At 29.6% G+C, this 22,801-nt stretch overlaps 1 protein-coding gene across 1 annotated transcript; it reads left to right on the top strand.

The window, feature by feature from the left end:
• The first annotated feature begins 3,258 nt into the window (after positions 1 to 3,258).
• Positions 3,259 to 6,075, top strand: LOC141678933 (zinc finger protein JACKDAW-like). Its single transcript, XM_074485382.1, has 4 exons — positions 3,259 to 3,605; positions 3,835 to 4,234; positions 4,635 to 5,714; positions 5,821 to 6,075. The coding sequence occupies exons 1-3, from the start codon at positions 3,446 to 3,448 to the stop codon at positions 5,695 to 5,697; spliced, it is 1,623 nt and encodes a 540-aa protein (XP_074341483.1). The 5' UTR covers positions 3,259 to 3,445; the 3' UTR covers positions 5,698 to 5,714; positions 5,821 to 6,075.
• Positions 6,076 to 22,801: the final 16,726 nt, after the last annotated feature.

Raw genomic sequence — 22,801 nt, 5'->3', positions numbered from 1 at the left:
AATGTTAGAGAAGTTATCAAGAATATTAATTTTTTAGTTATTTGAGATATTATTATATTTTCAAAAATAGGGTATAATAAATGAGTATATCAGGTTGCACCTAATTGAATGTAATTCTATAAACTTGTCGAATATTAAACTAATTTGCATAAATTATTGGAAAAAGTGTATTTTATAAAAAAATTGCAAATTGTATTTTTTAAATAAAATTAAAAATTACATATTTTTTGTAAAATTTTAAAAAAGTGATAGTTTTTTTTAAAAAAAAATTAGCTAGGGTATTTTTCAAGAAAATCAAATATATTATTCAAATTAGAATTATTTATTTGTTATTAATTTTAAAATATTTTGACTATGGATTTGGCAGGAGAGATGATCTAAAGTTTGGATGTATGAATTTTATTGTGAGGTCAGTGAATAAAAAAGACCTGCTACTTATGTAAAAGTAATTGGGTTTCAAAAATGGGTTCAGGAATGAGGACTTTTGGATCATTTAGTTTTTTAGCTTTTTTATTTATTATTATATTATTTTATTACTTTCAGTAATTTTTTTTTAAACAATCACATATATTTTTCATTTTTAATGGTCCAACTGTATGGATGTGAAGACCCGTATATATTAGTGATATGACAAAATTTTGGGGGAAAAAATAAATTCATTTGGTTTGCTTTCTATTTGTCAACCAGTGATTTGACATGTACTTCTTATTAATGTTTAGTCTCATGTTGATATTTTGATTTTTTTAAAAATATTTATGAATAATCCAACCGTACGGATGTTAACACCCATATATATTAATGATATGACAAAATTTTCTGAAAAAAATAAATTTATTTGATTTGCTATTTTAACAGTGAACCAGGGGTTTGACTAGTACTACATATTAGTGTCAAGTCAAATTTCGATGTTTCGATTTTTTAAAAAATATTTATGAATGATCCAACCGTACGGATATTAATACCCCTATATATTAGTCATATGATAAAATTCTCAGAAAAAAATAAATTCATTTGGTTTGCTTTCTAATAGTCAACCACTGATTTGACAACTACTTCTTATTAGTGTTTAGTCTCATGTTGATGTTTAGATTTTTTAAAAAATATCTTTGAAAGATCAACCGTAGAGATGTTAAGACCCCTATTTATTAGTGATATGACAAAATTTTCAGAAAAAATTAAATTTATTTGGTTTGCTATTTTAACAGTCAACCAGGGGTTTGACTAGTACTACATATTAGTGTTAAGTCCAATTTCGATGTTTCGATTTTTTAAAAAATATTTATGAATGATCCAACCGTACGGATGTTAAGACCCTATATATTAGTGATATGAAAAAAATTCAGAAAAAATTAAATTTATTTGGTTTGCTATTTTAACAATCAACCAGGGGTTTGACTAGTACTGCATATTAGTGTTAAGTCCAATTTCGATGTTTCAATTTTTTTAAAAATATTTATGAATAATTCAACCATACGGATGTTAACACCCCTATATATTAGTGATATGACAAAATTTTCAGAAAAAATTAAATTTATTTGGTTTGCTATTTTAATTTGACTAGTACGAAATATTAGTGTTAAGTCCCATTTCGATGTTTTGATTTTTTTAAAAATATTTTTGAATGATCCAACTGTACGGATGTGAAGACCCCTATATATTAGTGATATGATAAAATTTTCAGAAAAAATTAAATTTATTCGGTTTGCTATTTTAACGGTCAACCATTGGTTTGACTAGTACTATATATTAGTGTAAGTCCCATATGGATGTTTCAAGTTTTTTTAAAAATATTTCTGAATGATCCAACCATACGGATGTCAAGACATGTATATATTAGTGATATGACAGAATTTTCAGAAAAACTAAATTTATTTGGTTTGCCACTATAATTTTTTTTGCCATAATGTATATTTTTTCGCCACCATAAATATTTGTACATGTGATGAAAGTTATCATTATATATTAATATAATTTTTTTTACCATATATAATACTATTTAGATTTTTAAGTATTTTTCGTTTACTAAAAGAGGGGGAAAAATATCCAACCGCTAGCAATCACTTTATTTATTTCAACCGATTTCTATTGAAATTATTTTTTTCCATTTCAACAAATTGAAACAAAAAGGGGGGGAAATATCCCCCCATTTGGTAAGGATAAATTCGACTGCTAGCGGTTGAATTTAGGAGGGCTAAATAATTCAGCTGGTGGGAAAATTCCCTCCATTTTTTGATGGAGTCAAATTCAACCGCACAAAAAATACGATCGCATTTATTACTAAATTCAACCGCTGGCGGTTGTATTTAACCGTGCCCAATGAAACAACCGTAATCGGTTGAATTTAGGCCGGTTGAATTTATGTAGTTTAATTTAGCCTTACTTTTTGTAGTGGGTGTAAGGTACGAATACTATAAAAAGCATATTAAAATTGTAATTTGCATTATATAATAATAATCTATCTATCTATATTTATATTATTATATTAGAAACGAAATATTAAAATTTTGGTTGATAGCTTTTTGGTAACTTAATTCACAACCGTTAGATATTTCCTATTAAATTAATTGTAACTGTTAGATATAATTCTATAAATTATTAAAATTATATTTATAAGGGGTGTGTGGTAAATGTGTAAGGTTCGAATGCTACCAATAACATATTAAAATTGGTAGCAACAACATATTAATTATAAGAGGTGTAAGGGTGAATCCCGCTAGCAATATATTAAAATTATAATTAAAATTAACTTATTATTAAAAGAAGTTTAAGTTACGAATCCTAAACAAATATTAAAATTAAAATTTATAATCTATACCGATAAAAATAACCGTACATCGTCTCGTCTCGGTTATACAGTAGTTATTCATTTATAAACAAAGTTACATTGTTGGCTACCTTTTAAATGTAAATTATTCTCCGAGTTATGTTCTAACCAACATTCTTTAACTGACAGTTGCTAGCTAACTATGGTCAGTGGGCAGATATGCATGAAAACTTACATGTTTGTTGTTTTGATACAGGATTATTATATTCTCAAAAGTTATTGAGTGAATGGGACCGAAAAATCGAGAACATACACAATCTGTATAGTAAATGACAGAACAGAGAAAAAAGAGAGAATATGTAAAAAGTCAGTGGGACCCGATGCCTCGCCGAATATGGCCAAATTTGGTGCATCAGCGCCCCGCATCACTACCACCTTCTTCCTTTCATCTTTTCTCTCTCCCAATTAATTTTTATCAAAAGAGTTAAATAAAATAAATTAGGCTATCTAGATATTGTATACGGGGGGAGTTGATAACCCGAGTCAAGTGATCATGGTTAAAATGTGCTATGGTTAAGGATTTATTAGAAATGTGAGAGGAAAATGTTAACACACTTGCTCTGAGGAAATTGTACGTTTGCATACTGAAACAATTTTAGTTTCCAGAAAACACCTACAAAAATGGCTGCCCCTTCTGCAACTAATTTATTTGATCTTAAAGAAGAGGAGCTGAAGAACAAGCAGATTCAACCACTTCCCCATTCCCCCGAAGAAGGAGCTAATTCTGATATGGCTGGTGCTGCTTCTCAGAAAAGGAAGAGGAACTCTCCAGGAAATCCATGTAAGATCTGATGTGTTTGAGTGACTGTAATTGTTTGTTTATTTCTTCTTATCATTGCGTCTCTAAAGACATATCTAAAAAAGAATCTAGTACATATATATTCTAGTTAGAAAACCCTCATCTCGTAATTTTAATGGGAGTTAATTAATTAATAAGATGCGGCATGGCTTTTGATTGCTTTTATGTGTTTAATTATTTGATGTTTGCGATATATGTATGTCAATGACAGGTCCTGATGCCGAGGTCATACAATTGTCTCCTACAAGTCTAATGGCTACCAATCGGTTCTTGTGTGAAGTGTGCAACAAGGGTTTTCAGAGAGAGCAAAACCTGCAGCTTCACAGGAGGGGCCACAATCTGCCCTGGAAGCTCAAGCAAAAGTCCAGCCATGAAGTGATGAGGAGAAAAGTCTATATTTGCCCCGAGCCTAATTGTGTCCATCACGATCCGGCAAGAGCTCTGGGAGATTTGACGGGTATCAAGAAGCACTTCTTTCGGAAACATGGAGAAAAGAAATTCAATTGCGACAAGTGTAATAAAAAGTATGCTGTGCAGTCGGACTGGAAAGCTCACAACAAGATCTGTGGGACAAAGGAGTACAAATGTGACTGTGGAAATATCTTCACCAGGTAATGATTCTAACATACAATTCTCTCTTTAAATCGTGTATATACTGATTCTTTTACCTTTTGTGTTAATCATTATTTTGTGATGTTACGTTGTTTTTGTTCTAATTGTGATCTATTGAATTGAAGGAGTTTGAACTTGGCACCCGAATTTAATCATTGATTTATATGAGTTTTGTTATGGAATTTCTTGCTAGTTTGTCTGTGTTTGGGAATATATAAAAATTCATTTTACATGTGAACATCTTGAAAAGAATCTGGATCATCAATACATGTACAAATCAATTCATTAATATTTTGTATACCATGGCTTCAAAATAAAATCAAAACATGGCGGTGCATCTTTCCTTTTTTGAAGGATGTCTTATTCTGATTTTAAATATACAATTATTGCTTCTTGCAGGCGTGACAGTTTTCTGTATCATCGTTCATTTTGTGATGCACTAGCTGAAGAGGTGTCTAGGCAAACAACAAATCCCTCCCCCTACAGCAGCATGGCTTCTAGCATTTTGGCAAATTCTAGTAACGTCCCTGGCTCCATGAGTATGGGCTCGGCTGCAGGTTCCCTAATCCTGGGGAACCATCAGCAATTCTCATCTCCTCTTTATGGACTAGGTGCAACAAGACCCAATTCATTTACCAGTTTACTATCAGGACAATCCATTGATCAATCTGTTTTTCAGCCTCTCCATCCTGGTACGGAGAGAAAGCTAACTTTTCCCAGAGCCTCTAATTTTTCTGGGATTCATGGTTTTCCATGCTACACCGCAACCAGCAACATGCTTAATTTTGGTATGAATTGCAGTGCTGACTTGGGCAATCCACACAATGACTTGGATCTCAACACCAACAGTTCATTCACCGGTTTGATGATGAACGCTGAGGCTTCTGCATTTACTTTTCTGAACAGTAATTCTGCTACTCCTCAGTTATCAAACACTGCTCTCCATCAAAAGGCTGCGGTGACAGGATCTAACTCAAACAATGTGTCCTCAATGAAGAGTGTGGGGAGCTCCTTGTCTTTTGGAATGAAGTTTAATAGCTATACGGGATATATGGGCGATGGAATGAATAGCGGTGGTGGAATAAGAGGTGGTAGCTATACCGGATCGTTGGGAGATGGAATGTACATTGGTGCTGGAGGATACGAAGGTGGCATGGAGAATCGTTTAAGTGATCCGATGAATGCTCGATTCGGAGGAATGATGTACACTGTGAACAATGCTGATGGAATGTTGGACGGCGAGGTGAGTAACAATGTTTTGGTGGAGCCGGAGATGAGTGAGTACTGTGACAAGCTTACCAGGGATTTCCTTGGCATGGGAAATGGGATGAACAACTTGAGTGGAGGAGGAATGGTTGATGCTCAAAATGGTAATGGAATGGGCCCTGACTCACCCGACAGTGAAGCTACAACATCAGCTGAGGTCGGGCCTTTTGTTCCCGGCCGCTGCCCTGGGTTTTGATCTCCAAAATGCTTCAGGTCAGGCCTCTTTCTCCTTCTCTATCTAATTGCTAATTTGCTTATTCTTTTTTGTTTGTTCACACACACTTACATTAACATGTTGGTAACACTTAAAATGTTGCAGGAGATCTTAGTTGGTCAAGGCAGATGCAGGGAGTAATTTTAGAGACGCTTTGATCGATTTTCCTGGAAGCAACCAAAAGAAGAAGCAAGGACTCATTTTCTATTTTTTTAATCCAGTGAAACATTTGGGATAATTTCGTTTCAATTTTCTTTATTCTGAATTCTTACATGTATGACGGTTGGTTTTGTGGGTGGGCTATATGGCCAAAGTATTTCTATAATAGGTGCTTAAAAGAAATCATTGTGAATTATCAGATATGAAAACATTGACATGAATGATTTCAAAAAATTGCAAACTTTACTTTCCAACACTGTTTTAGCCGAATCTCATTTATACTGTTTTAATAACTATGGAACCCAATTTCACAGTTTTTACGGGTTTAGTTTTTATTCTTAAAAAATGTACTAATTCAAATTTAGTTCTTAGAAAAAGTAAAAGAAAACCCGACCCAAATACTAGAACTGATTCAAACCAAGACCCAACCGATGAGGATGCAGATATTCTAAATTTGTTATACTCTCGTTATGCATTAAATAATATTTTTAAAGTTGAAACATGTGTTAAATATTTTGGCATCGTATTTACTAAAGTAAATAATAAGTAACGAAATGTTAGATTCTGACAAAGTTTTGAACTTAAAACTTGAGAAGAGAGATATCCATTGCACTTGACTGATTGCGACCATATAGTTAGACTTTAATTTGGTTTAAACCTAATTGCAGTTTGATAACCCCAATTATTATTAATTTGGTTTAGATGATATAGTTATAAATGTACTTTACGACTGTTAATGAATTTATATTTTTCTTTTTAATATTGCACTTTAATGGCGAGGTTTCTTAATCGGTCATGTCCCCGAGGTGATCAAAATTTTCATACACACCCCACATAAAAAAATACCCAACATTTCTTACGGGGATTTATAATGTATCTCATCCCCGTTTCATGGGGCAAAGCTTAGACCCCGCCCCCTCCGGCCCCATCAATTCACCCCCTTTAAAAGTGAACTTTTTTAAGAAAAATAAATAAAAATCATTTTTTATAATATTATAATAAAAATTATAATTAATGCATAGATAATTTAAAACACACCCTACAATATTTTTTTATATAATTCTATAGAACTGAAGTAAATTATTTATAATTTACACTATACTATAAATATATTTTACATCATGATTTAAAATTACAAAAAATATTTATTATATTATATACGGGGTGGTGCGAGTTTTTCCCGTTCATCATATAAATACCATACCTCCACCATATTGAAATGGAGTAAAATTTTGAATCCGTTCCTCGCTCATTCTTAAATTAATCTGGGGTGTCCCAATTTGAGTCGAGTTGGGGCGTGTTCTTCACTTTTCATGCTCGGTTAAAAAGCCTATTGATGGCTTAACTATTTTTTTTCATTAAAATGACCCTTTATTTATTGATATTTTTTTCAACACCCAAGTAATTTGAGATTTTTTATTATAAAAATATGATACATGATTTTGGGAAATAACGCTAGAAGAACGAGATAAATTGAAAATATAAAAAAACACATCTTTAAGTAGATTTGACATGTGAAAAATAGAATAATTAACATGACATATAATATTTATAATCAATAAAATAAATTTAAAATTAAAAAATATCATAACACATCCCTACTCTGTATTGATTTTAGTATCCAACACCTTTAATTCATATTACTTTAAATATTTAATAAGGTCGATATCAAGTTTTACAAAAAAAATGAAATAGAAATTTCATTTTCGATTATTTCTGGACAAAAAAGTATTAATATTAGTTTTAAAAAGGGTAGAAATTTATCAATGTTAAGAAAGTAAAAAAATATAGACACTTTACAAATTTCGTATTCTTTATGTCGAGCTTGCTCAAATATTTGATTTTACCATTTTTAGTTGTTCTTATCATTTTAGTAGTTATTTTAGTAGCAATGCTTAAAATCAATCAAATTTGCTTTACATTTAAAAAATTAAAAGTCAGTAGGGAGTAAAATATAATTAAATAAAATAAATTTAAAATAATAATATAGTTAAGGAAATGGCAATATATATATATAATAGTTAAGCCTTAAAAGTGTACAAATAAAAAACAGAAAAGTGAATTAACTCCTTTATAAAATTGACAAAACGCAATCATGTGTTGGAAAAAAGGCATTTTTGTGCAAACCCATAATAATTGAGGTCCTCAAACTGCAATTAATTCTTTATTTTATGTGTTGACGTGATAATATGTAATATCTGGGAATTTCGCTAGTTATAATATGAAAATAAATTAATAATTATTTGGTTATGTGCAATTTATGTGAATTAGTGATTAAATAATTAATTTAAAATTATTTCATTTAGATGAGTCACTTTATGACCTATGTTCAAGTGTATAGTTGATAAATACGTGAAGACGCCGCGATCCGTAAAAATTGTTTATATCCGAAGTGGATTTGACGATAATAAAGAAAAAGACAGTTGTATTGATTATATCAAAAAATATATGATGTTATAAGTTATATGTGGTTAAGCGATTATTTAAATACAGTGGATTAAGACTCAGACTGTTATTTTGATCCTTGTTCGATTAATAAGTACGGTAATATATATGTATATAATTGAGATAAAATAAAGAAATTACTAAATGATCATTTGTTTGATTGGAATATCGATTACATGTTGTATGACTTGTAGATATTTGATCTTATAATCGGTCTGCTTCAAAATATTTTAAAGGATTTATTTTAAGATTACGATGTATTATTCCCCCTTTAAATTTTTTTTTAAAATTATAGAATTATAATTGATTTATGAAAATTATTTTATTACTTTTAGAAAAAACTCATTTACTTTTTAAAATTAATATTTGGTTTTATTTCAGTGTTGAAGTATTTTAAAATAATTTTAAGAAGATTATTTTTATTTCTCACTATCATCTTGCAAAATTCGTGTAAAATAAAATGTTAGCTCAAAAATTATTTTAAAAATATTAGGACATAGATATTTTCATGAACATTATTTCAAAATTTGATTTGTGTGTGAAAATTTCTACTTTCATAATTAATATATAATTTTCAAGTACATTTTCACATATACATTAAATTAAAAAAATTGAAAACTAAAAAAGGTAGAGGACAAATATGCCCCTTCCACTTTTCTCTTCAAAACCAGCAGCCAAGCTCTCTCTTCTTCACCAGGACTCTGGAAACGTCTCTCTCTCTCCTCCATCCCATAACAACTTTTGTCTCTCTTCCTCTATAACCTATGTACATGCATGTATATATTCGGTCAATTTTTTTGTATAACCTATTTCGGGTTTAGTTCAGTTTTCCGAATTTTAATTCGGATTCGATGAACATGAATTTATTTCATGATGATAACCATGAATTTTGTGATCACTACAAGAAAAACAGGTTTTTTATACTGGTACATTTCCTATCAACTACTGATTTTCAAGTTAAAGGGACTTTTTCTATTAATTTGTTAATCGATAGAAAATACAAGTCATTTTCGAACGATTGTGGTAGGATATGGCTAACGGAGTACCCACTTTTTCATGTAATTTTTCCAGCAAATTTGTCACTCATAAAACAACAACGTCATTTAAAGCAAAGTTTTTCCGCACTACCTCGGTACCTTTTGTGCATGTCATTTGCTATCGACGTTGGTGGGAAATGGGTGTTACCAAAGTTTTTCCTACCAATAGAGTAAAATTTTGAATCCCTTCGCGGCTCATTCTTAATTAATCTGGGGCGTCCTCATTTGAGACGAGTTAGGACGTATTGATATATTTTTTTCAATACCAAAGTAATTTGAGATTTTTTATTGTAAAAATATGATACATTATTTTGGGAAATAACGCTAGAAGAAAGAGATAAATTGAAAATATAAAAAAATACATCTTTAAGTTGATTTGACATGTGAAAAATAGAATGATTAATATGACATATAATATTTATAATCAATAAAATAAATTTCAAATTAAAAAAATATCATAACAACACATCCATACTCGGTATTTATTTTAGTATCTAACACCTTTAATTCACATTACGTTAAAACTTTATTAAGGTCCATATCATGTTTTACAAAAAATTGAAATTGAAATTTCATCTTCAATTATTTCTTGACAAAAAGTATCAATATTAGTTATAAAAACTTTGATTTAAAAGGCCATGTACTTTTAGTTTGATTTTAATGTTTTTTAAATCCGGATTAATAGGATAATTTTGATTTAACCCGGACTAATAATATATGTGATTTTCTTTTAGTTGGCGAATTATATTTTGATATTAAATTTGTTTTAGATTGTATCAAATGTTTAATATTTTTTATAACCCGATCAATATTTTTTTTTGTTGATTATAGGTCTAATAATATTTTTTTAGCTAGATTAATAAAATTTATATTTTTGCCCTAGCTAGAAGCACATTTTATCAATTAAATCGAATTAATTATATTCATTTTTTATATTTTATTTTAATTAAAAAAATCCTGAATCCCCGGGCTGAGATTAGTGAAAAAAGAATCCCATTTTGGAGTTCAGGGTTTGTTCGAGTATCAGATATTGTAATTTTCTACCGTTAATATGTAGTAATTTAATAACAAAAAAAATTATTTTTGATAAATAATTCTTTTTGATTCAATATTTTTAAAAAAAATATCAAAAAACTTAAAAAAGGTATCCAAATTTAGGAAAACTCATGTGATATAATTAACTATTTTTTAGTTATAAAAGGTTCTAGTGTTAGATTAGGGTTATACAATTCATTTTTTACAAAACATTAGAATTTTTTTATATTCTTTTGCAATGATATTTTAACCAAAATAAGTTTTCACCGAAATGATATAAATTCAACTCAACCAAAAAAAATTAATAAAACAAATACAACAAAAAATAGCTCTTTAAAAAAATCTGAATGACATATTATACATAATTTAGGGGTTAAATTAAAGTTACATAATTATTCTTTAACAATAATAATTTCAATGATCCACCCGTACGGATGCCAAAATCACCATGTACGCAAAAAAAGTAGAAATTTTCAGTTTTATTTTTCAATTATTTATAATAAAAATTCAAAAATAAACCGCCAAAACCAAAATAATTTTCAGTTTCATTTAAACTGATAAACTACCGCAAGTTGATAGGAAATAAGCTAAAGTTTCATAAATTTTTAATATTTGAAAGTTGGCGCTCAAATCAAAATTCAAATTTAAATGGCTCTAAACTAAAAAATTAAAAATTTCGTTTAAACTTATAAGTTACCACAAGTAGGTGGGAAATGCCCAAAATTTTAAAAAAAATTCAAAATTTAAAAGAATCAAAATTTATTTTATTGCTCAATCCAAAAATTTCAAAATTATACTTATCCTCTACTTCTTTTATCTTCTCTTTTTTAACCTTATTTCATCTCCATCTCTTTTTTTCATCTCCTATTTTCTCTTATCTTTTCATCTAATTTAATCACCTCACCTCACTTTACTCAAATTTCAATTTATATACATCTCTTAATCTAATTTAATCACCTCACCTTGTTCGTGTCAATTATTTCCATATTATAATGTGTGTATTTTAGTTTTTTAATACTTTGTTTATGTATTAGCTTTTAATTTTTGATACTAATTTTTTTTAGTTACTTCTTATGTAAATTGATACGACTTAATACAAGTAAAACCGAATTTATGGATTGAAGATAAAGAAATAAAGAAAACTATGTCGAATGTTGATGAATGATTAAACGATGATGTCCTACTTTGATGGTGATTGATTTAAAGTTGAAAATACGTTTTTTTGATTTCATGTAATATTTGTCATTTTAGTACATTTGTATGGTTTATAATTTTAAACTAGTGTAAAAACCAGTGTGAGGCACGAGCCTATATAAATATTTAAAAATATTTAAATAATATCTTGCATATAATTATGAGGGTATATATAAAATAATTTATAAGAAAATATGCGATCATTAATGAATTTACTATTTTTTATTTTATTTATATTATATTTTTGAAGAGACTATATATCGTTTTGACAAATAAATTTATTTTATTAATTAGAATAATTTTTATATATTTTTTAATTACTTAAATAATTATTTTCTTACAACATGAGAATGACTTTATCAAATTAAATATTAGAGTATAATAAAATAAATGTTTTCACAAAATGTATGTGTATATCAGAAATATTTATAAATTGATGTAATTTAACATAATAAAGGTGTATTAATAAAAAATATAAAATTGGTCATGCACGTAAGATAAAATCTTAAAACATATTATAAAATTACTTGAATTTACGTAAGGATCATGTCTTACGTATATATATTTATATACATACCTGATACAATCTTCAAGTCAATTTGTTATTTTTCTAAAAGTTAATTTCTATATAAATTACTATGTCATTTTAACACTTTGTTGAGGAGTGTTACAATAAGAGTAAATTATATTTTTTGCAACTGATGCTTGTAATGCTTTTGAAAAAATATTGCAAAAACTCATTAATAGCATATTTTTGTTTAATGTCATTATTAGTTTTACATAGAAGTACATTCTATAGACTTTGTAAGAGTTCATCTAGTTCTTCATTTTATTACATGATTTTTATGTTATTATTATTACTTTTCTTAAAATATATGCACGACAAGTAAAATATTACATTAAACATTTTTTTGCATATTATATTCCACAAATATCACTATTTCGTTCAACAGTCTTGAAAATCTCATATATTTAGAAAGTAAATTCCATAAAAGTATTGGCGAAAAAAACTATTCAATTTACAAAACACATATTATTTAATTTATTTGATATTTTTCTTTAAACTACTTATACATTTTAATGGGCTGAAATTCTAAATAATTGGGTGACCAAACATATATAATTTGACTCACATATTTTATGTATTGTGTGATATAATAAAAATGGATTCTATAACTAATCATTTAGTGAAATATCCGATATAAGTATTTCATAACGCTTCATATAAGGACTTAGAACTTTACTTATGTTTATCATGTTGATCGTGAAATATTGATTGTGAATAAAATTTTAATTAGTATTAGATTATATCTTTTTGTCAAATAATTTACCATATTTATTCATAAGTCATATGCATGTTTTCTATATTTTTAGTAATATATTTGGAGAGCTTTTCTATTGTTATTGCTAGGTAACGGAAAACTCAACAAATTGTGGTTAATGTTTATGTAAGTGGTGTAAATAAAAATGATCCTATATATTATTTGATCACAATCGGAAGAGGTTGGATGGATCACAAACTATGAAATTAGGACAAAAAGAATATGATATCGACTCATATTCGATTTAAACATAAACTGTAATACATGAGATTGACTTATATTTTAATAAAGCGATACTAAACTTAAACTTGAAAATGGAAAAAATATTGATCCCAAATTTGAGCACAAGGGTATTCGATTCTGCAACATTTTGCATTCCTTGACTAATTCAAAAGTATATTAAGAAAAATAATATTATATATATATAAAAATATAGTTAATATTTGTTTAATCTTAAAAAGGCGAGCGCAATAAAAATTATCAAGATGGTTGAATACATAATTATAAGTAAAACTACGGAAACTAACAAAACGGAGTAACATAAATAATATAAAGCCATATTTTAGTTACTCAAAAGTAAAATTAAAAAAAAAATCATCAAAGTGTTGTTGTAGTGATTGAACTCTTGTACCATTTTGCGGAAAGTCGGGAATTTGATTACCTATGTGTGCATGTGTAATCACTTAGCAAAAAAATTATTAAAAATAAATATGATAAAAAGAGATGATGTGGTTTATATAATAAGATTTTTAAAGTAAACTCAATGATCTATGTAGAATAATGGTAGTGACGTACACTTTATAAAAATGAGGCCAGGGGTTCGATCTTTTGTCTTTACATAATTTCTACTTATTTTTAGCATAAATTAGATAAGGGTGACATTTGAGTTAATTTTTAAAATAAAAGGGCAAACTCGTAATTTCTCGGCTATTAAAATGACTAAATTTGCTTGATTGCCATTTTATATATAGAATGAGATAAAATGATAGTGATAAGATGAATTATATTCTTTGATTTATGATTTTCAATTTTGGTTGTATGTTTGAGATTTAGACATTAATGTTGTTGGAAATATGTTTATAATAAATTAATAATTAAAAAAAAAAACTTAACCAGCAATTCCTACAACATTCAAGCTATTTACTACTATCTTCAAGATATTTTCTACCATTTTCAAGTTATTTTCTACCGTCATCAACAAGTTCTACCAAGGATGGTAGGAAATTAATGGTAAGTAATGGTGTTTACATGGCCTTCTTGGTATGTTTCCTACCAAGTGACCTAATTTCCTACCTCCGCTCTTATTTCCTACCACAAGTGGTAGTAAATACGTATTTTTTATCATAATGGTAGGAAATTCGCATTTTCACATGGCATCTTATTTGGCATGTTGGTCATCGACATGTGGTTGTCCACGTTAAGATGTGGGGCCTATGTTGACTTTATCATATTCATTTCCCACCAATGTTATTTCCCACTTAGAAATTTTTTAGTGTTACTTATGAGTAGTAAATGGGTCATTTTCTCCCAATTTTGGGGCATTTTCTTCTAATTTCTTGGTAGAAAATGCCCATTTTTCTTGTAGTGGATGTGTTATTTATTAAAGGGAGAATCGTAATTGGAACCCATAAAAAACACCTCCGATTCGGCGGGAACGATAATATTCTTCAACCCGATTTTACTTCATTTAAATTCTATGTATTTTAGTTCTCAATTTGTATTTTTGGATGAGATCCAGATTTTTAGAAATTTTAGTTTAAATTACTTGTTTATGTAGTTCAACTACTAGAGAATTGTTTTAGTTTACGAGCCTAAGAAATTTGTTTATTTGGATAGTTGTCTTATTGATTCTTATTGTTAAATAAGTAGTTAGTATGATTAATTGTAAAGGTATGTATATTTTTTGTAGTTTATTTAGTTGGAGATTGTCTTATTGATGAAGTGTTTAACTGATTGTTTAGGGCTTTTCGATTAATGTATTGGTGTATAAACGAACAAATCATGCAAAATTTTGGTATAATTTTTAAAAGATACGTGTAAATGATGCATTGTTGAATGTTAGCTAGGACTTATTATGCTAGTTGAATGATGATACAAAGAAGTTTTAATTTATGAAGCTAAATATATTTTTGTCTGGTGTTGCGTGTTGTATTACTACACGCTTATGTGACTACACACTTATGTGACTACGTTTTAAACAAGTGTATGTCCCATAAATGACCTTTCCTAATATGTTATCTTAGTTATGCCACTCATAATCTAGTTATATATTGTATTTTTTGTATTATCTTAGTAAAAAAGCCTTTGTTGAATTAGGTAGAAAATGTTGAAACTTGGAACATAAATGTATAAATAAATGTATAAGTGTTATATTAGGGTGTTGAAAAAAGTTAATTTTTTTTTAAAATTAAAATATGAATTTTATAAGAATTTAACATGATATATAAATTTAGTAAATGAGGTACATGATGATATACATTTTTTACATAATGAAATTTAAAAACATTAAAATAGAATATTTAAGGTTGATAAATATAAAAATATTAAATACATTTTTTACTTCCATTATTTACAAAAAAATAATACTAATTTTCACTAAATTATTTATAAAAATATCAATGTATCAGTTTGAAAAATAAATATTATTAAAATTAAAATATAACAATTTATTAAAATAATCGAGGACATTAAAGTAATTAATTTATGTTTTTAAAAAGATATATGAATATTACTTATTACAAAAATTGAGTATATTAAAAATTTTGAAACACCCAAATTTTCAATCAAAGGGCAAAATTTCGGACAAAAATCATGCAAATTTTCATAATCATTTTAAAACGGGTGAATGACAAATTTGGCCTGTTTTAATATGAAATTAAAAAAATGACCAATTTTTCAAAAGTTAGTCAAATTTAGCCCACTGACACCGGAATATCTTATATAAATTGGCATATGCAACCGAGAATGGAATATTCAATAGGTTAAAACTAACCATTTTTTTTAAAATGATTATTTTTGTTATTTTCTTAAAAAAATCGGTTATTTTTGTCTTTTTTTCTTTCAAACTCTCTCTCGTTCCATTCTCTGTTGCTTGTCTCTCATTGTATTCTCTGTAGCTAATCTCTCTCATTTCAATATACTCCCTTTCAAACACTCTATCTAAGTACAAGCGGGCTCAATTGATTTGAGTCAAGAGTCTGGGTCTTCTAATTAGGGCTTTAATTCTTCATTTTAGTTCAATTACTTTGATTGGTATCCTCCATCAATTTAGGGTTTCTTTCGGTCAATACGTTTCATCTTTGTTGTGTTTTTTATGGTAGCAGCCAATTCAAAAACATGACGACTGCGTTTCATCTCTTTCCTTCGCTTCACCTCGTCGCCTCTCAGATATCCTGAGCGGACGCGGTACCCACAATCTCTATTTACATTTATCTTTATTTTCTTTTCTGTAGCTCTAACTTTTTGTAAGTTTTACGAGTATTGTATATGGTGATGCTGATAGATGGGGTTTTTTTAGATTGCTGAGCCACAAGTGAGTTGGTTAAGTTTGGAGGCTAAGGAATGTATAATTGCTGACAGATGGTTAGATTTGGCCTCTTTCATGCTCACCCCCGCTAATTTGATTTTCTCAAAAGCTTCTGACAAAGATTTACTTGGCCGACTCAAAACCATTTCATAGTAATTTGGTACAATTATCACTTATCTTCTCAAAGCCATTTATTCAACCCATTTCCCTGTAATTTGGTATCCCTATTTTGTTTATTAATAATAAGGATAAATAATGTTATATGCGTGCTAAACTACAAGAGATAATCTCCTTATCCCGCTTAATTATGATCAAAATTTATTATACTAAATTACGAACACGGCTTCTTCCTAATTATTTTAATTCTTTATATTATAAATCTTTGAATATTATAACATATTAACACTTCAAGAATTTCGGCTAAATTCGACCGAAAATGGTAGTTTTCAGCTAAATTTGACCGACATTGTGTTAGTCGAACAAAGGCGGGTCAAAAATGATAAATCCGGTCGAATTTAGATAAATTCGACCGCCCAAAATTCGACCAAATAAATTCGACCATCATAAATTCGACTGTTTTTTAAGTTTATTTATTTTACAATTTTTTGAATGAAATTTAAAATTGTAAATAAATTCGACCACCCTAAATTCGACCGAATAAAGAAATTGGTTGAATTTAGGTGCTAAATTCGACCGATTAAAAATGACTACTCCATGGTCGAATTTACCCGTGTCCCTTAAAACTAAATTCAACCAATTAAAAATGACTGCTCCATGGTCGAATTTACCCGTGTCCCTTAAAATCGACCAAATACGGTAGAATTTAGCCGCAGTCGTTTTTAGTGGGTCGAAAATACCCTACCTTTCTTGTAGTGTAACGTCATTATATGATTAAATAAAAAAAAATTAAAATTATTTAAGTATTAACGAAATCTGTGCATTGTACGAGATTTAAGTTATTATATAATATAATAGCCGGAATGCGGTATATTTTGGTTTAACGATTCTCCCCTAAAATAATTAAATAATGCTATTTACATTATAAACTACTAAATTACTAAACTAGATATATTCTTATTAGGGGTGTAATCGAGTCAAACCGAGTCGAATAGTGTCAGGCTCATCTCGACCTCGATTAAAATAGTTCGAGCTCGAGCTCGACTGAGCCTTTATTTCAAGTTTGAAGCTCAGCTCGTAAAAAGTTTGGTAGACTCGAGTTCGGCTCGAAAGCTCTAAATATTAATAAAAATTTGAAACATGATCGGTTCGACTCGAGTTTGGCTCGAGTTCGACTCGATAATAAATAAGTAATATATAAAAAATATTAAATATTTACATAAAAAATATATTCATAATAAAAAAAATTAAAATACTAGAGATTCGATAAGGCTCGCGAATCATACAAGCCGAATAATTTGAAGCATGAGCTTGGCTCAGTTAAAAATTAGAAAAGTTCGAGCTCGAGCTCGGCTCGATTATTTTCGAGCCGAATTTATTTTTTTACGAGCCGAACTCGAGTAGCTCACGAATAGTTTGACTCTTTTACACCTCTAAGTCCTATTATCCAACTAAATTAGTACCAAAACTTTTTTAACTAAACTAAGACCACGAATTCTTCCTAATTTTTTACTCCCTCGGTTTGCTAATCCCTCGGTTTGCTATTAAATGACGCTTTCGGAATTTTCTTTTGTATTTTATTAGTTGTCGCGTATAATTAACAAAAAAAATGAAGGGCCGGAAATTGAATTTTGGTCCACATTTACTGCATCTAAACAACAATAATTAACTTTCTTAATATTTGTGCAAAACTCTAAAATATGGCTTGAAAACTTCCAGTAATATGTATCTTGTTGATATTTAGCAATCTTAATTTATGCATGGTAGTCCTCCATAAGAGATGATACATTCGACGCGTTTCTTTCCCTAATATTATTTCCAAGAACAGAGTTACTACCTCTTTTTTGAACATGAGATACCATGAAGTCATGAGAGCAGCATAACCATGATGTTAAGCAACATAAATAAAAATAATTATTTTCGTACTAATTAAGATGACCAATATATTTTTACAAACATTTTGACATTTTGGCTGTTTTCACATATTTGATAACTCCTAGATTTTACTATTGCAACATCGTCTAACAATCTTTGTTGCTCTTACAAGTTAAATTAAATCAAACACATAATTGCAGCCAACTTTACTTGAGTCACAACATCATGTTCTGCTGCTGCTGCTTTGCCTTTATTTGCTATTGTTGATCGGTTCCTTCTTTTCTCTTGACAGTTTTGCAGCTGTTCCAAACTTTTCACAATTAATTACAAAAGTAGCTCCTTCCTCTCTGCGCCCAGCCAACACATCTACCTTTTAGTGATTTCAAAGCGACACTCTTGCTCAAAGATAGCTACATCAACATTTACCTTAGTCTCGTTAAATTCTGGTTTAACCCACAGCTTAGACGCCTCTATGAGGTTCAGAAGTAACCAGTAGAGAATGATGTTTATGAACTTAAAATTTCTTTCATTGACAAAGAACCATTCGATCTAATCGAACTACCTCCATTGCAGTCGTACTCTTCTTATTGCAAACCATATCATTACAAGCTCTCCATAAAGACCAACACACCATTATAGATTCTTCAATAAATTAGTCAGACATGAGGAAAAGAGAAAGTCCATTCATTGATTTGTCTCCATAAACATCAACTACAGAACTGAGGTTCCAACAATACTTTGAAAAAGGGAACTCCAAGAATAGGTGCCGAGTAGATTCAGCTGCCCTTTCACATAGAGGACACCCAACTTCTGAAAAAACACGTCTGCTCCGCAACTGCACTCGAGTTGGAAGACACCCATTAGCAAGTCTCCAAGCCAAGTCCTTAAACTTTTCTGGGACTTCTATTTACCAAAATTTTTATCCAAAAACCCCGCCATCATTATTCAAACATATTCCTAGTAACCATTCCTTGCATACGAGCTGACAGAAAGTCAGTATAAACACTAGGGACAACTTTACTGCACGACCAGCGATCGTCATTAATCGTGCTACTCAACCGGATCTTTCTTTACCACCATTTGTGTTAGAAACCTGAATGGACTCTACTATATGATTTTAACCTAAACATAATATATAATAAGGACACACACTTTTATTTCACACACAAGAGTTTTTACAACTTCAAGCTACATCTTGATTTTCTTTTACTAGGCTTGAGCCTTTTGATTCCTATCTCTGTAGAGCTACATCTCTCTTTTTCTCCTCAGTCACTTCTATGTGATCTGATACTAACAAAGCAGCATGCCTATTTATAGGCCTCAACATAGCACCTTACCTCGTGACTTACATCATATATTTTATTATACACTTGGACGTTTAGAAGCCTACAAACTATGACTGAAATAAATATTATGTAGGTGGAGTTGCATCCTTCATTTCCATGCATGTGTACGCACCATTGTCCAGTAAACTTGGCTCTTTTATCCGACCTTTCTAGACTCTCTTATGCTAAGCTGAAATTATCCATTCCTTATTTTATATTATCATCACGACTAGAAATTTGTCAATAGACATCACTTATTAGCCGATGTCTATTTAAAATCCGAGCGATATCTTTGCATGCGATGAGAAAGGTAGGTGCATTACACACTACAAGAAATATTGAATCAGACAAGGATTTTACACCGTTGTCTAAAAGATGAATATTCCGTTGTCTATTCGGGGGCCGTGTGTTTGGTACTCATACAATTGTTACACACCATTGTAACAAATACATCACACAACTGAATATAAAGCCTTTGTCTCATTTTATTCACACAACGCATATGACCCTTTCTAATATTCTACAAACAACAGTTTTCTAGCCGTTGTAACAATTTAGAGGCACAGTAGTTAAAAATAGTGTTATGTGAATTGACTCCTACAACCGTTTATGTATTTATTTCATCTAGTTACACAATGGTTTTTATTAAGAAAACAAATGTATGACATACTTTAGACAACAGTTTTTTGTTTTTGGGTATTGTGTTTTAGCTATGCTCAGAACAGTTTTTGTAATGACCAAGATATTGTTAGAAACTAATCTAACAATGGTATGTAGTGATCCCACAGTGTTGTTAGGATTTGTACATACAATGGTGTTAATAATTTGATCCATTGTGCAAATCATTAAGGCACAATATTTAAGTTCTATTATTCAGTTGTATAAGTTTGGTTCATACAAGAGTATGCCTTTTAAAACATCATTGTTGAATATCTTTAGCACAATGGTTTACTTTTGTGCCAAATATTTTCTGATATAGCTTAGAACAATGGTTTACTTATGTAACAAGTGTTGTCTAGTATAACTTAGCACAATAGGTATTTTTATTTTACTAAACAATTGTATATCAAACATATCAATGGGTCTATACCTATTCTATTTATAAATAAAGCCTTTACAAATACAAATTGCAAAATCAAATACCAAACCATTCAAAAACCAAATGTACCATGCGATCAATACCATAACATCCGATAAACTTCATAATTCACCAACTACACCAAAGATCCACTTCAACCATAAGTACATACATCCACCAAACTTCAACAACCATAAAAAGTTCAGAAAAACTCCACTTAAACACCATACCAACAACGTCAATAACTTAAACTAGTTCATCTTACCATCACAAATTACATATAAACTATTCGCGAGACTAACATAACATGAATAAAACTTCATGAAGAATTTGGCGAAATCCATCTTGATCACGTTTAAGTCATCCTCATTGTAAGCCAGATTGCCTCTACGAATCCACTGAAAAACAAATAAAGTTTTGACAGTTTTGTAAGCCACTGTGTTGATAGTGAAAATAAAGTACCAGCCGACATAAAGTTGTAATTTAAAATTAAAAACAAGAAAAAATCATACCTTAGTTGCAAATCGAAGCTCTGTGTCATAACAAATTTCTTTCATATATCCTATGACAAAAAGGCCATAGTCCCGGACCCCTGTCTACAAAGGAACTCCCTTAAAAAAAATAGAAAATAAAATAATCACATATTTTACTTGCATATATGAGAAATTATAAAAAAATATTATTACGGCCATATTCTCCCAACAAATTTTCTTCCTGGCAACCTTATCCAGCCTCTCTTTGTACATCTTTATCGAACTGTTAGAAAGTAGTACAAGTCAACAAAAAACATTTTGCATAAATTACCTAAAGCAATTAAAAATATTGACTCACTTGTCAACAACTTCTACCCATTCATCGCTTTCAATACGACACTTAAGAGGATCCATGTGGTATACTACCTCCATCGTTGGAACAACAACGGTCAATGACCAGTGATTCCTATAAAAGCATGAGAAGATGTGTCATTGAGAAATTTAATTATGCAGTTGGATGTTACCTCAATAATAACCAAAGGTAACTTAAAGAAATAATTAAATAAATTACTTATATCTCATTTAATTATATATTTAACAATTTACAAGTTAGCAACTTAATTTACAAGTTACCAAATTTAAAGTTCCAGCCATACAAATATATTCTACAAATTTCTAAAATTCACTAAAAATATAAAAAAAAAATGAAAATTAAATTACAAGAACTTAAACATCTTAATGAGATCATAAAATATGAAGTGTACTTATAAAGTGAGAAATGCTTACACGTCATTGAAAGGAATAAGAAAGCATTGTCCTTCCTTAGCATTCATAAAACGGTTGGCAAGCGCACATGACCTCTCCCGTGCATTGCCACAACCAATGGCTCCAACCATACCCGGATCCACAAAAGCAATCATATTCGTCATTTTATTCTTTCTCAAAAACTCATTAAAATAAGAATGCACTCATTTTTAATTCAAGATAATTAACAACCAATTGAAAAAGCTAATATACGTGGAAACTTACTGAATGAATATGGTAATGATCGATCCAGATATTTCACCTCTACCACATAGGGAATGTATATCTTGCAGAAAGATCACCTGCTTCTTTGTGACAGCAAATGCTTGTTCATTTAACTGAAAACTTACGGTTCTTCCATCGCTTAAAGCATCCTTTGCCCGCATCCACATCCGTTTTAAAAATGATGGATAATTTACACCCATCTCTACATGAAGCTCATCCTCCACATCATCAGTTTCTATCACTATATGCTTCTTTGTTTTCTTGGAACCAACTTTCTTCGCACCACGCTTTTTGACATTCTGAAAATAAAAACATGCACGTCAACACAGTAAAAACATAACAAAATATATCAATTACACACACACTATCATCAATCTTTACCTTTGGAGTAGATAAAACTTGGGTATTGCTTGTGTTCCCCACCACAAGATCCCTTGGCCATGCAATAAAAGAACCTATTGCTTGTTTCAC

The sequence above is a fragment of the Apium graveolens genome, chromosome 1 (assembly GCF_009905375.1).
Source record: "Apium graveolens cultivar Ventura chromosome 1, ASM990537v1, whole genome shotgun sequence".
Lineage (NCBI taxonomy): Eukaryota > Viridiplantae > Streptophyta > Magnoliopsida > Apiales > Apiaceae > Apium > Apium graveolens.
This window is presented reverse-complemented; position numbering and strand designations above follow the sequence as displayed.

Excerpts from the sequence above, each read along its gene's own strand:
- LOC141678933 (XM_074485382.1), top strand. The coding sequence starts at position 3,446 with ATGGCTGCCCCTTCTGCAACTAATTTATTTGATCTTAAAGAAGAGGAG. Across the intron at positions 3,606-3,834 it reads GAACTCTCCAGGAAATCCAT|GTCCTGATGCCGAGGTCATA; the intron begins GTAAGATCTGAT and ends TGTCAATGACAG. Across the intron at positions 4,235-4,634 it reads TGTGGAAATATCTTCACCAG|GCGTGACAGTTTTCTGTATC; the intron begins GTAATGATTCTA and ends TGCTTCTTGCAG.